The sequence below is a fragment of the Elaeis guineensis genome, chromosome 4, assembly GCF_000442705.2.
Source record: "Elaeis guineensis isolate ETL-2024a chromosome 4, EG11, whole genome shotgun sequence".
Lineage (NCBI taxonomy): Eukaryota > Viridiplantae > Streptophyta > Magnoliopsida > Arecales > Arecaceae > Elaeis > Elaeis guineensis.
Genome location: NC_025996.2, coordinates 26,251,069 through 26,267,386, shown reverse-complemented (window position 1 = coordinate 26,267,386; position 16,318 = coordinate 26,251,069). Strand labels below are relative to the sequence as shown.

At 35.7% G+C, this 16,318-nt stretch overlaps 1 protein-coding gene across 1 annotated transcript in view; it reads right to left on the bottom strand.

Annotated features, from left to right (window-relative positions):
- Positions 1-2,976: 2,976 nt before the first annotated feature.
- Positions 2,977-16,318, bottom strand: part of LOC105043283 (cycloeucalenol cycloisomerase-like) — a 30,967-nt gene continuing 17,625 nt past the window's right edge. Inside the window, exons 3-8 of the mRNA XM_073256055.1 lie at positions 16,181-16,264; positions 15,314-15,355; positions 11,078-11,188; positions 9,399-9,590; positions 5,145-5,242; positions 2,977-3,160 (exon numbers count right to left, since the gene is read on the bottom strand). Of these exons, the coding sequence (XP_073112156.1) occupies positions 2,977-3,160; positions 5,145-5,242; positions 9,399-9,590; positions 11,078-11,188; positions 15,314-15,355; positions 16,181-16,264 (711 nt within the window). The remainder of the gene's footprint in view (positions 3,161-5,144; positions 5,243-9,398; positions 9,591-11,077; positions 11,189-15,313; positions 15,356-16,180; positions 16,265-16,318) is intronic.

The following is a 16,318-nucleotide window of genomic DNA, read 5'->3' as shown; positions in this document are numbered from 1 at the left end:
GTCGGATGACGATCGAAAATACCGTCGGCTGATCTGGTACCTTATGGAAGTTGGACGTCGGCTGCCACCCCCGATAGTGAGTCGGTGATATGGGTTCGGACGCTCGGCCGTTCGACCAGTTGGAAACAGTATTGATCTGTTCGACCGGCATACCTTCGGTCGGATATTGTCGGCAGTCATTATCGACAGTCATTGTCGGAGTCGTTTGTCTGTCCGGTGGATAGAGTCGGACGTCGATCGGACCGTTTCAAAGATAAGTTGGCATACAGGGGCTAGCCGATATATCCCAACAATACATGTAACTCAGAATCAATTGAATTGGAAATTCATCGCATTATCGGGGAACAGATATGAGAGCATTATGAGATGGTAATATCATTACCAAGTAGCCAGTGTTTTGCTGAGGTTCTATAACAAAGTGGTTAACCACGATGCCGCAATGAGTTTGCTAAAATGGTGCTTTCGAAAACGCAAATCTCTTTGTTTTTTCTGCCAAATTGTTCCAGTTTCAGTGTAATTAGCAACAAAAGAAAGATATATACATCTGTATATCTATATTTTGCATTAAGAAAATGTGCATGCATCCAAGTTAACTCGAATGCAAGTATCAGTCAATTATGGATGAATTATTATATATGATGATAGTTTCAAGCACCGTACTCCATTTAAAGAAAAATTGTACCCCATATAAGAGAACCATTATCCATCCAACGCTTCTAGAAAAATTAGCCTCTTTTAAACATTACGAAAAAGAAATCTAGCAGAGCGTACAACAAGAGGAAATGAACGTGGGGGTTCAAACAAAGTTGCCAGAGCTGTTGTTTTCTGGGTTTTAGCTTCCATGCCTTCTGCTCTCTGTGATCTCTGTTATTGTAGGTTTTAAGAGCTCGGGATCAAGATGGACTCTATCAAGAATGGACTAAAGTGTGATATTGAGGTTGTTTGTGGAATTTCTTGAAATAATTCTCTTTTTGAGAGCTTCTTTTCATGAAATAATTCTCTCCACCAATTTTGGATTAGCTCTGGAACTAAGTGCAGAGATTAATTTAAACATAAGGAAACTAATATTATGTTTAAGCCTGCATGGACAGACAAATCGCAGAACACAAATATTACAGCTCTCTCTCTCCCCCCTCCCTACCCCCTGTGGCAAGAAGAATAAGGAGAATATCAAAGCAAAGGAGAGCAAAAAATCATGAGAGAAGCAAAAGGGGAAAAGGAGTAATTACAGGCAAATGATCGAAAGCTAGATCGATATGAGGATTATTTTTAACATATACTGAATTAAGCTTTTTATTAAGTCCCTAAAATTTAATCATGCTTATATACATTTTGCATGTCTTAATATGACAAGCTATCAACCATTAACCTAAAAGTAGATATGTGTCCATAATGATGGAGCAATAATTTGGTTGCTTAGGCTTGAGAACAAGAAGAGTTAGCAATATAATAGCAAGTAATTAGATCTTTGCTGAAGTTCTGTCACAAAGTTTTTTCTACTTTTCTTTTTTTTTTTCTTAAAGAAATTATCACGAAGTAACTGACCTTGAGTGGCAGATGAGTTTGCTTAAGTAGTGCTGTGCAATAAACAAAGCACTATGTTTTTCTGGACTTTACCAAGTTACTGCTTCCTGCGTCTAATTTGGTTAGCGTTTCCCCTTCTCAAAAAAAAATTTCCAAGACTCATTTCCCACCCTCAAAAACTGTGGGATTAGCGGTGGATGGCTTCCAGTAAGACTGAGCATGGGTCAGATTGAGAAAAACATTTGATCAGATCGAATCCAATCGGATTGAAGAAAATTTAATCCGTTCCTGTCCGTTTATCATATATAAATCATTTGAAACTGGAGTTAATAGTTTATAGCGGATTTGGATGGATTGTATTGGTTTAGATTTTAATATTAATCCAATATTGATTTTAAATATCATAAATTAATACACCATTCAATTCATATAAAAACTAAGATATAATAATTTCATAACATCCATAAGTCAGTACATAATATGTCATAATTATCAATTTTTAATTCTCCAAACAGACTAAGTATTGAAAATACTATATCGATCGGTCGGATTCGATTTTATACAGATTAAAAATATAGAAATCGAACTGATCATAATTAATCAAATTTTTTACGAATCACAATCCGATTCAAATCTTTCAATCGACCGAAACCGATATTTATTGGATGGGATTGGATGAGTTTCTTTAGATTTTAATTTTTTGCTCAGCCCTAACTTCCGGTCTCTCATTGTCTATGTCTACCATTAGTTCTAATAGGCTACGATTAAGAGCTCTCAAGTAATACTAGACTGGTTAGGTATTTCCATGAAAAACCTTTCCACCAATTTTGACCGATTATCGTCATGCCAATAGACGGGATTAGTACTACACAAAAACCTTTCAAATTTAAACTAGCCCCGGCACTTACAAATGCTAGTACTAGTTCAAACATTAGGAAAATATTTTACATAATACCATCCTATCGAAGATTTTTATCCTGCATGGAAAACTCTTGCTTTAAATTTGAACTAGTCTCGGAGCTCAGAGCGCCAGGACTAGCTCACACTTGACATTAACACCTACTTGTTACATATAAATCTTCCTAAAGTTATAATGTCAGACAAGTGTTACAGCTACGTGCCCTTGCCCCTGGTGTGTGTGTGTGAGAGAGAGAGAGAGAGGGTATTGTGGGGATGAAGGACAGTGGTGGCTAATAAAATAGAAGCAAACTGGAGTTTGGATGACATCAGAAGTTACATCAAACAACCAAGCCCACACACATATACGTACGATTGTGCACACATGTATAGATACACACATACATGAATACAAGCACAGATTTTGCTGTTCTATTAGTTCCAACAACATTTCTCTTTGATCCAAAGCAGAGCCCAATGAGTGCAACATGTAAGCTATGAGTCGCTTGGGCCAAAAGAGATCTGAGCCTTCAACCTACATTCATTAACTGGAGCTCACTCCGGAATCCCAAACCACACGAGCGCAGGTTGCGAACACTGCTTTGGTTCTGGGACTGGAACAATAGGTCCTAGAAATAGCCGCCACAGATCCAATATTATCGTGACGAGCATGGAAGCACCCAATGCATCCACAGCAACTCTTTTCAGATCCCACCGATCACCAGGTATCTCATCTATCCTATATATCATCACAAGCAATTAAATGTTATCAATCAGATGGCACAAATGCAAACCACAGGACAATATCTCCTGCCTCTGACATGCATACTTTTGAAGCTACCGTTACCATGATCAGAGGCTAACTTACAAACTATTAGATCACTCAAATCTTATAATAGGTTCGAAGGCTCTATCATGCAGATAAACATGCTAACTGAAGTAATGTGCCAATTCTTTCTAGTTGACAGGATTTGCTAGTTCACCTTTGAAAGAAAAGACAAAGTATAATCAAGATTCGTTGTCTTGATATCGGATCCCATACTGGTAACATATCCTATTACACTATCGATATATCCGGTATGGAGACTAGTTAAGCATATCGAGTGTCGGTATGCTTCTTATATCATGTACCAAATCGATGTCAATATGGTATTGTATGATTAGTGTGCACCACTATCAATCTATACGCTAAATTTTGAGTATAATTGGGATTATCGGTCCATCTGCTTCCCAACCATACTTGACAATGAAATAGATCATAACTAAAATTATGTTTAACAATTTCTTGTTACTTGGAAGGCAAAATGTGTCTCTAAAAATATGCATGGCTATGGGAGAATTAGGTCAAAGAAAAAGTGATGCTAAATTGTGCAAAAGTAAGTGCTCTGTTTGAGGATCACAAAGGAAACTGACAAGAGATTGGTGGTCCTTAGAGAAATAAAATGCATATTTAATTAAAAAATTTCTTTTCTACCAAAAAATGATTTCCTTGAAGTTTGTAAGTTTAACGAGGACACATTTGTTAGAAGATCACATTTTTTGGAAGGACTAATGATAATAATTCAAGTTTTCCTTTGCTGGTTAACAATAAATACTGAAGCAATATGCACAGGGAAAAGTAACCATTGAAGAAAATGAAAAAAAGGATATAGGATTATCTGTGACAATGAGGTGGTCCACACAATCACCTTTGGATGGAAATTTAATGCAGAAAAGTTTCTACTTTGAAAAATAATATTTCATTTACAGAAGTTCAAGTGAAATAATGGCTATTATTTATGTTATAACAGATCATTATAATTCTAAATAACAAAATATAATGGTCATATCTTTTTCACCCATTGTTATGTATATACTGTAATGGAGGTGGTGGCTGAAACTGTTATAACGTCCATTATAATGGTATCATACTCGGTGGATGATAACCTCGACAGATGGAATTTGTTACCGTAATCCCAACCTAACAAAAAGTTTCAGTACTGAAATGTCATCTATCAAATAAAAGCAATCATAAACTATGCCAACCATGAAAAATATATGACATGAACTTCAGATGCTTTTAACTCCATATCTGCAATTTCAGAAGTTCATCAGTTTTGAGGCATTGACCATTTTTTCACTGCATTCCACAATGTTTTCTAGATAATGATGTAGAAAGGGTTGCAAGTAAGGAATTCAGGAATCATAGAACTAAAGAGAAGAAAGGATGCCGAGGAAGGATGAATGAGATAAACAGAACGGTAGTGAACAGAAATAGGGTTTCAAAAAATTCACTTAAACCAAGATTCCAATGATCTGCACCAAATTCTCAGATCTGCATGTTGGGCACAAATCCTGAAAAATTAAACCAACCAGGTTGGATATGGTCAGCAAAAATTGGACGGGACCTGAAGAGGTGATTGTGCCCAACCAATATTAGTTCAACCTCAAGAAAGTCTAATCTAGCTGATTAAAAAAAAAAAAAGAAAAAAGAAAAAAGATGCAACTCATCATGCTTGATTCAAACATAAGCTGACCTAGTTTTTTTTGCAAACTAGAACTTCTCTTCCAGAAAATGAATGCATCACATAAACATTTATAAATTTCTATAGGATTTTGAGTTACTGAAAAAGTAGCTCCTAAGACTATTTTTACATGCAAGAAGACAATCTACAATATATTCCAAATCTGATAAGTCATCAAATGAATTCCATATAACTCATAAAACTAGACAAGATCCGTACCTTGAGAACATGGGAAAGCTCACAATAAAATACATTGCATAAAATAGTGAACCTGTTTTGTACATTGATGCTCGATCAACAAAATCATAATAAGGGAACTGCAAAGGTTCAAAGTACCCACCAACAATTAGCATGAATCTATTTTTTGAGGGACAAAGGAAGCATGTGAAATCATCTAATTATTATTAAGTCTTTAGAGAAAACTCTAAACGAAAAATTAATAAATAATAAAAAAGATGAGCATGAAAGATTGTAATTGTCACGTCCCGAACCCAACACCCGGGTCGGATACGTGATGGCCGCACACTCCTTAGAGCAAGCCCTAAAGAATATGCAAGGCCAAATTAAATCATTATAATCTTATCAACCATAATATTTAATTTCAACAATAATTCATAAAACTTGCATAATTACAATTAACATTCCTTCAATCCTCTGATCAAGTATCAACGGTACTCTATCTATGCATCCGCTCACTCACAAATCCATACCATAGCCAACCATGGACATCTTGTAACTCTGAGAAGAAAAGAAAGATAAGGGGTGTGAGCTTTACAGCCCAGTAAGAATTCCCATATCACACTGATATAGTAATATAGTCTGAAAATAAAGAATAGCAATAAAATATAAAATCTCATGTTCAATGTCCAGAATAATGCAAACATTCATAAATTTTCTGTTTTGTCAAAATAGATGCACAATCATATGTTAACAGGTGAAACACTTTTGTTCAACAATTGTTTCATGTCTTATCTTTCATTTCTCCTTTCATAATCACATGATTTTTAACAGTTTCCTTCTGGCTCTGGACTATCCAAGTCTATACCTCAGTCATCATCCGGATCGAATCCATTTAAAAAGTCTTTCAAAACTGTCCCAGGATGAGCTCCTGGCCGGCTGTCCCACGTACCAAAGCCCGTGAGAGGCTGTCCCAGGCATAAGCTCCTGGCGGGCTGTCCCAGGCATGAGCTCCTGGCCGGCTGATCCACCTGTAAGCCAGTGGGGGCTGTCCCAGGCATAAGCTCCTAGCGGGCTGTCCCAGGCATAAGCTCCTGGCCGGCTGTTCCACATGACAAGGCTAGTCCATACCACATATCTCTTTCTTTTCATTTAATCATTATGTATTGATTTCATCAATCAATTCTGTCTTGCATTATGATCAATTCAGATATGTCATATCCATATAATCATGCCATCAATCTCTGATACATATATATTGACATAACATACTCATGCTCAAAATCAAATAACAGTATCTCAGGTATAATAAATTCATCGATCTCAAATCCGACGATGCAAAACTAATGATGCAAAACCAACAGTAAAATAGCATATATATAATAGTGATCATGTACAGGGATTCTTACCTTTACCGATGACTGATCCAAACACAGAAATCAATGTTCTTCTTTGATTTATGAATTTCTCTAACAAGATATTCCACTCGATATCATATGCAGACAATCATCTCTTCATAACCCTGATCAATATAAAAATCACATATAGAGAAAATTATCGATAATCGATCCTAATAACACAGATCGAGGATCTCTCTTAGGATTAACCAAAATTAGAACTTTTCTATGTATCTGGATCCTCCACTGATCCATAAGACTTTTAGAGAGAGAAAATCCATGAAGAGAGAGAAAATTCTAGAGAGAGAAAGTAGAGAGAGAAAGTGGAGAGAGAAACTTTCGTATCCTTCCGATGAGGCACTCATGATCGAGATCATCAGAGGTCCTATCAGGGTGACTTAATATGAATCAAGTGTTACAATTTTGAATAGAATCGGACTGGGATCAGATCTACCGCACGAATTTCGGAGCAATCTCAAATCATCTTATTTTCATCTTCAAGTTTATTCTAGGATTCATGATGCAATCAGAGAGGAAGAAAAGATCCTAGAGAGACAAAATCCGTAAAGAGAGAGAAAAGTCTAGAGAGAGAATCTAGAGAGAGAAAATGTAGAGAGAGAAGATAGAGAGAGGAGAGAGAAAAAAAAGAGAAAAAAAAGAGAGAAAGGAGAGAGGAAAAATTCTCTCCTTCTTCTTTTTATTTTATTTTATTTTATTTTTATTTTTATTTTTCTCTCTCTTTTTCCTTTTTTTTTTTTCTTTTCTTTTTCCTTTTTCTTTTCTTTTTCTTTTTCCTTTTTCTTTTTCCTTTTTCTTTTCTTTTCTTCTTCTTCTTCTTCTTCCTCTTCCTTCTTCTTCTTTCCTTTTCCCGCGGCCTCCCTTGGCTGAAACAGGGGAGGACCGTGAGGTCCCCCCCCCGGTGGCTCGGGCTCCGGCGGGGTGGCGGCCTGGCCGGAGATCCAACAACGGCCGGCGGCTCTTTTTTTTTTTCGAAAAACAGGGGATCCGTCCCCTTTCTTCAAGAACTCCGACCATTGGCCGGTCGCCGGCGGCCAAGGCTTTCAGGGAAGGAAGAGAGACATATGGAAGTCCGGTCTCGGGGATGGGACGCCGCAACCGGCGGCGCCGGTGGCCGGAAAAGAGAGGAAAAGGTCCGACCGAAACAGAGCAAAACAGGATTCACTATTTTCAAGGATTTTCCGACGATCCTGAAGGCCGGCGAGGAGTTTAAAAACATGGGAAGAAAGGGAAGAGGGAGAGGAAGAAAGATTGAACCCTTACCTGAACTCCGGTGACCTCTTCGACCTTCAATTTCCGACGAACACGAGAAGAGGTTGCCGCGGCTTCTACGGAGAAAAGGAGAGGAATCGGGCTCGAAGATCACCGGTGGAGGGTCTTGAGAGAGGGAGAGGCTTATTTATAGGGGTCCCTAGGGCTCGGGTGATCCTAGGACTCCCCTTCCATCCGGGATTCATCGAGGAAGAAGGCTCCCTTCGGGAGTCTCCTTCCGCTCTGTTTTTTTTTTTTTTTTTTTTTTTGTTTGGATTTTGGGCTTGATCCTGGGCCGGGATGTTACAGTAATAGACCTTGGAAATCTAATTGTTGAATTTGAGTGTAGTAGAAATTCTCAACAATTCTACTCTAACGGAAAAACTTTGATGATATGTTACTAAGCTAGTCAGCATTCAAACGAAAAAAGCAAAATGAACACATATAGCAAAAATACATCTGGATGAAGATCACAATCGCATGAAATCCATCCAGATTAGCTAAGTTTTTGTCAAATATTGCAGATTCAATAATTTTAGGCCCAACCATAACAGAAGGAAAAAGTGCTCTAATTTTTTACTTTTCTATTAAGAGTAGGTTGTTTTGAAGCTATTAGCACATCCTTCAATGATGTCAAAGTTAACATCAGTCTTAGTCAGCTCCTCTATCTCACACAGCACATAGTTTTTTGTCCATATTTACACCTTTTTGAAGAAAGTTATTATGTGTTAGTAATCCTTCCAACATGGCTGTCCAGAACAAAGTTTTGCATCTAAATGATGGTTCCTTGGTCTCCAAATCACCAAGCACTACTAGTAACCACAACCACCTGAGAACCTATATAGAAAATACAATCTGTTTCAACCAGCAAAATCCTGGAATTCCTGGTATAGCAGCCCATCTACCACTTTAGGAAAGAGTCCAAGAAAGTTGAGGATCCTGTGTAAATTGGTCGCCCACACCTCCCTCCCTTCATGCTCTGCTTAATTTGCTTGCTCTTAATTTTAAGCAAACAGTTTGTGCTATTAAAAATCTCAATTTCTAATATTATAAGTTAAAACTACCATAAATTTTCAAAGGTAATCCTTCCCCAAAGGAGAGGAGTCCACCTCCTAATCACTTTCAAACTCTTCATTACATATATGAAAACAAAATTCCTCAGAAATACACCATTCATAAATTTGTTTGAAAAACTTACATGGCATGTATCTTACAAAAATACTAGGTATCTAAATGTTGAAAACCTCTGGCTTAAATATTTACACAGGAACCAGACTGGTGGCTGAAGATTAAGCAAAAATGAAAAGGCCCTAAAAAGCACGCAGTTCTTAAGTATAAAGTTATACCAAAATTGCCCAATCATCAAGTTAATATCTGAAATATTCTTGCTCTCAAATATATATATCTGAAAATTCACAACCTTTGCATGTTAATTGGTTACATCACATATACACATCCTGACTATTTTTATTAAAAAGAATATTTTAAATGCAAGACTTTCAAAAACTTTTTTTGGGCAACAAGACTTTCTATAAGCATTATAATCTGAAAATTATAGAAAAGAATAAAATTTTGAAATAATAAAGAAAGACAGACTCAAAGGAACTTAGATGATTATGTTACCACGTACATTTGAAATGGCTAAAGTTTCCAAGTATGCTATGAAATAGCCAAAGAGTAAAATCCATGCAGCTTCGGTGCCCACTCGACTCGTGTACGGTAAGCAAGCAGTGTACTGGCGGACCCTCCGTAATGTCATATTAGACACAGTGTGGTATAATATGAAACAACAATGAGCAAGAAGGAACGTGGCATGCGGTACCTACAGAATAATAAAAGGAATGCACATCATTACCCTAGAAAATAATGAAACAAATTTTGCATATACTATCTTATTTATCTAGAATATCAACATGAACAAAAAAACAAAAAAGAAGGTTCTTTGGTTTCCAATGACACAGAAGATATTAGAATAAAATTCAGAAACTAAATTAAATATTCATAACAAAATTACATGTTACTTTATTTTAATTTTTCTTGTGTTTGATTTTAAGTCAAAACAAAACCATATTATGTTTCTTTCCTGAACTATTAGAAACTTCAACATGTAGCTATATCAAGCTCAATCTTGACCAGCTTTCTAATTAGGTACAAGTCTCAATGGTGGGGAAGGCAGTGTCCTAGGAAATGTCTAGCTTTTGTTTAGCCAATCTTTACAGCTTAAGGGTATTTTGATATGGGGTACTTCAGAACACCCTGCAACCAAGGAGGCTAACCTCAAATGGACAAAGCTTGGTGTCATTTGTATAAGTTTTGATATGGTTTTTTATGTGCTTATGTAAGTCCTTCCAACTATGGTCCAGTATTTACTGAGTCAAGTCTGAGGAAAATTTACGTTACTTTAGGAAATCCATTCTGTGACAGAGCGAAACCAAACTTATGACAAACTTGATAAGATGAGGTTTACTCTTCATCCTTCTACAGGGTAACATAGAGATAAAAATTTTCATTAGATTTTACGTAATGTTACTGAAGAATATTTCATCAATCTGTATCCTGTCACAGAAGTTTAATTCAAGTCAGAGATCTTTATAGAAAAGAACCGCAAGGAAATCCGTCAGCCTTTTCTCCCTCCAAATGCTAGCTATATGTTGCACTCATATAAAATAAAACCAAATTAAAGATAGTTTTCCATTTTATACCTCTTTCTTGGAGAGGTATATCCTTTTCCATCTTGGCTATCGATGCATAAATCAGACTCTTAGCATCAGGTGGTTAACACACTATTACACCTCAATTTCTGGGACGATTAAATATAACTCACCAGCGACCACCAAATTGATTGGTTATGAAAGATGCATTTCCCACTGGTCTCAAGGGTAGCACCTCTTGCTTCCACATGCTTACAGCATGAAGGGTTCACAAATTCATATTTGCACAATCTTTTATCTATTACAGATAAATTTCTACCACGAAGTCAAGATACTAAATCTGTTGCACCATCACTAGTATTGAACTCTGTTACTCCAAAAGAATATTGGAAAATGGGAACAAAACATTTAAGTGCAAAGAATCCCATACAGAATAGAATGAAGTATTATTTGGTTATTGAACATTTTTAGCTTCATTAAATGGATAATATTTGCATGTATTTCATGAATATAAAATGGAAAAGTGAAAAATAATCATATTTTTATATACCATCGAGGCCAGTTGATCACTTTTTTTTTTAATAAAGTTATGCTCAGGGCATTACGTACAAGATAAAATAATGAAACATGATCTTTCTGTGAGTGTCTCGTGTCTTACATTGTTCATCGTCCATGACGGAAAGGTATAAGATGCTCCAAGTACCGTGAAGAAATAGTGAGTCAAGAAGTAGTTACCTACAAAACTGAATATCATAATCCAAAGATTTCCCTGCAACACATCGAAGTCGAGTTTGTATATAAGGTCAAAGAACTGAACAATTAAACTCACCTTTTTCAACTCATAAGTTAAACAATTGTAAGGTACAAAGATCAGCTGAAAGGGCATTGGACAATAGCAGTACAGTCTAGGCCAGAAAATCTATATTAAGATTATTCAAGCATTTCATAATTTTTGTCTTCTTCTTCCCACCAACGAATTGTACATGTGCATGCATACTCTCCAATCATGTCTTGTTGTTATCACAGAACGAGGTACATGGTGAGTTACATTTAGGAGCTCCTATGCACAGCTCATTGTGATTGTGGAGACCAATAGGAGCATCCTAATTGATTCATGAAGCAAATGCACCAACAAAACGCCTATATTGAATAAAAAATTGGCACATTATTCAGAAACAATGTTATTGATCGATTTGTTGGGGCTGCATGAACAACTGAAGAAGGAACTTGAGATGGAGCAAGCTCAATCTTTAACATTCTAAATGTAGCTCATGAGCTGTGTATTTTTCGAGGAATCAAAAGGCACATTGTACCTAATGGAACTTATTAAAGGGAGAAGAATTACAGAAGGAAGAAGAACAAGGGAAAAGATGAAAGAAACCAGAAAAGAGCTGCATAACAGAAATGAACTGTGGATTGATTATAGCAAAGAATGCAATAGCCACGAATGTAAGTTCTTCCTGACTAAATTAATTGGGATTAGCATCAAACAACACTGGTTTATACCAGCGATGATCAGAAAAAAGATAACACAATAAGTCGCAATAGACTCAAGTACACAAAAACCTCTATAAAAACATCTAGGGGTGAGCATGATCCGGTTTGGATTGGTTTTATGCTCAAACCTAAGCCGAACCAGTCTTAAATGGTTAACATTTCTAAAAACTAAACCGGATTAATAGAAGATTGAAACCAAACCAAACCAACATGATTTAAATGGTCTGAATTGGTTTGATTTATCGGTTTATATTATTATTATTATTATTATTATTATTATTATTATTTTGTGATTCATGAAGACTTGTTTCTTTTTTACATAAGAGTATCACTAAGAGAATTTATCAAGTAAAATGATTTAAATTGACATGAGATATTGTCACTCAATAAAATAAAATTTTTAAAGAAATACCATCGTTAAAGATTAAGATAAAGATCTCCAACACATTACAAAAAAAATAAACAATCCAGTAAGTTACTTAGGGTTTAAGGCTAATTAACATAAAATCAAATTGATAAACAATTCTATAAATTCAGAATTATTTTTTAATATATTAATACTTCAACATAAATAACATCCTAATTAAAATGATGTCGTTCTATTAAAGCCGATTCGTTTCAGTTTGAGAACGGTTTTATTTACTAACAAACCTGAACCAATCCAAACCTATTTTTTATATGTCAAAAACCAATCAAACCAAACCGAATAAAATTTTAAACCAAACCAAACTTGCAGTTTGGTTCGGTTTCACTAGTTTGATTGGTTCAGGTTCAGTTTTTGCTCACCCCTGGAAGCATCATCTATCCGGCGATCACGCAGGAAAGAGTAATTACCAATATATTGATCTTTATCTGCCATTCTTGTAAAGGGAATAAGGCTGATAAACTCCACAATTTGCTCCCCTCCATGTATGTCAAAGTGATCAGGAGTCAGGACCATGACCACTTCCCCAATGCCTCAACCGTCCTTCCATCAGAGTGCCACAGAAGGTCAAATATTCTTCATATCTCTGTTTCCATGACAAAATACAAACAAAGGCCAATCTAATCAAGAAGAGATGGAAAGGCACTGAAAATTGCTCCTAATGTGGCTCACATTTGGAAACGGTAGCCCATCTCATGTTACAATGCCCATTTACTCGGTCAGTCTGGTCCATTCTGCTGAAAAATTTTCAGGTTTGTGATCTGCCACATGATCAGTTCTTGCTTTGGAACTCATGGCGTGCGGATAAGATTGTGCAGTCTCTCGAAGGTTTGGACATCCTGGTAGTCACGACTCAATGGACCTTATGGAAGGAACGCAACAAATGCTACTTTCAATTCCATGCCTATTTACCAAAATTTGTGGCCAAACAAGCGGCACATCTCGTTTTATCTTGGACTGATCACATTTCCAAACAGAAATTCGATACCATCACTCACATTACAACAGGTCTGCAAACTCTGTTGGAAACTGAGTTGAAGTGAATACTGTCAGCAAGAATCATGCTTCACAGGGTAGAGGAAGTTCTTGAAGATCATAAACCAATCTTGAATCCAATGTCTGCTCTGCCTCAACTTCAACATCTCTATAAAATAATCTGGAACTCTGTTACCACCTCTGACATATCTATAGTAGTTTCAGCTGAAAACCTGATAGCTTTCGCAGCAATACTCACGTCTGTATGTAATCCTTTAACCATCTTTCCTGGAAGCTTGTAATCACTCCTCCCAGTTCTCTGCTTGGACATGTTCCTAAGCTTTCTCAGCTTCACTCCCCCAGTTGTAACTACTCTTATATGATAATAAAATATGGGTGGCTCTACCTCCCATTTCATCAAAAAAATAAAAAAAGTCCTTCCATCAGTCGAGAGACGTTATATTAGTTCATCACACGCATACACTTCTTGGAGGTCGACATTGTCTCTCCTTAGTTGCTGGATAAATGAGAAATTTTTCGTGCACCATGGGCAGTGTAGAATACCTTGCGTAGAGCGCATGCACCATCTTATCCGATTGATCCATGTAGTCACCACTTTTTAATGAGTATTTAATGCATGCAGGTTGATTTTTTTATTTAAAAATTTTATATGACGAAAATATTTTTGTTGTTTGAGAAAAATTATGACATTCTGTGGCATATTATAGCTCAGGATGTCATAATATGACCCAATATATTATAATATGGAAGGAGTATTTTTGTCCAACCACTTTTCAATGCACATTTAATGCTAGCAGCTTTACTTTTTCGTTTGAAAATTTTGAATGACAAAAATATCTTTATTTTTTGAAAAAAATAATGATATCATGTGCATATTATGACATCTTGCATTATATTATAACATCTTGCTGATAAAAATTATGACTTTTTAGATGCAGGATATCATAATACGGACATAGGATATCATAATTTTATCAAAGTATATGAATATTTTCGTCATACAAAATTTTTAAATAAAATAGTAAATGTGCGTTGGAAAGTGATGACTATGTAGACTAATCGGATAAGATAGTACACTTTACATCGAATTTTCTACACCACCCGTGGTGCACAGAATTTGCCTTGGATAAATCAGTTTCCAGTTCCGATCTCACCCGTCACCATAAAATGTGAGCTTGACTGCGTGACCCAGTTAGGTTCTCGGGCCGCTCACACGGGCCAAACCCATTAATAGTCCTAAACTATCATCCAAAACTTAAAATATCGATGAATTAAAAATATAGGATTTTTTGAGTATATACTCTACATGACTATCTATATAAAATTGATATTATCTATACATTCTCATAAAATATTTATTTTGTATGTATTCCATTATATATATATATATATATATATATATATATATATATATATATATATATATATATATATATATATATATTGTTATATATGTATTCTATCATCTAATACTGTTTAGAAATTAGCGATCTAAAATTAAAATGATTGAAATTATTCTCTGAATGGATAGACACACACATATAAATGCAAGATACCTTTACAAATATTTAATATATAAATATATAAATATAATTCAAATCCTAGATTGATGTTCTTTTCCATGTCTCATTAGATATACGACAGAAGATAGACCCAGTAACGAGTGTTTATAAAATTTCTTTATTGAAAAGGTCATGTGACTTGTGGGTGTCATCCAACGACATGGTTCAAATCCCATCTACATTTGGGTTGTTGTGTAGGAGGAACTCCCTCTCTTATCTGGAAAAATTAAAGCAGCATGCGAGTCCTTAATTCTCCCAAGTAGCGAGAGGAATGTCAACCAAGTAAGTGGAGTTTATGTTGTGTAATTATTTTACGTATTCCCAACACAAACTAGAGCACTCAATATCTTCAAGCCAGAAATGTATTTTGACATGAAACGAAGGAAGAAGAAGAAGAAGAAGAAGAAGAAGTTACCTTCACCCAGTAACGATCCTTCCAACACCTGCCTTTGTCGGCCTACAGGGAAACCATAAATTTGCTCATAAAAAGAAAAACCATGAATCAGAATTTTAATTCACCACAAGCAAAGTAATTGTCATGGGCATGTTGATTATCTATAGCCCCTCTAATAATTAGCATGGATTTAAGATAATTTTAGAATTTTCTTTTGTAACCAAATAATTCTAGAGGTTTCAAAGTCTAGAATTAGCATAGGCAAGATAAATAAACTAATGGCCGAACATTATTTAGATGATAACAACCAAAATATTGTTTCCCTGTGAAAGATACATTAATTTCCTGCATTTATCTTTTCTTTGGATATATTCTCATGCTCATACATATTTGTAGATTAAGAGCCGCGTGCTAGCTCTACCTTTTCGTTTTTTCTTCTTTTAATTTAGGGAAAAAAGGTCTACATGCATCCTCTATTTATGAGCAGGCAAGTTTCATCCCATGCAAGGACAAGTCAGGTCCAGCATTGGAACCTGCAGTCAGATGCATGCGTTGGATTTAAATGACACCTGAATATCAAGTCATATAAAAATGCAATTAAAACATCTTTTTGTTTACTAATCTGCTTGTGAATTTCCTGATACGTTCCATCATTTTGTAGAGATCTTCCTTCAGGGTAGTCTCTAGAAATCTTCTTATTGACTAGCAATTCATGATGTGATTTTTATTGTTTGGCAGAAAGCTGAAAAGCTGTGCATTCTGAGCTTTGAGGATTTATGGAAACTACTTATCCTGATAATATCCTACATGATCCTTGGTTTAAGTTTCATTTAAAAAAAAAAAAAAAACATGTTTTTGAAGAAATAAAGCAAGAAGTAGGGGGCTTACATCTCCAACGAGTTTAATGGGAATCAACAAATAAGGAAGTGCCGACATTAGTCCCACAAGTAAATATTCCAGTTCAGCAAAGCTCTGCGATCAGAGAAAAACTTCAAGCTAGCAGCAGATTGCAATTAAGAAACTATA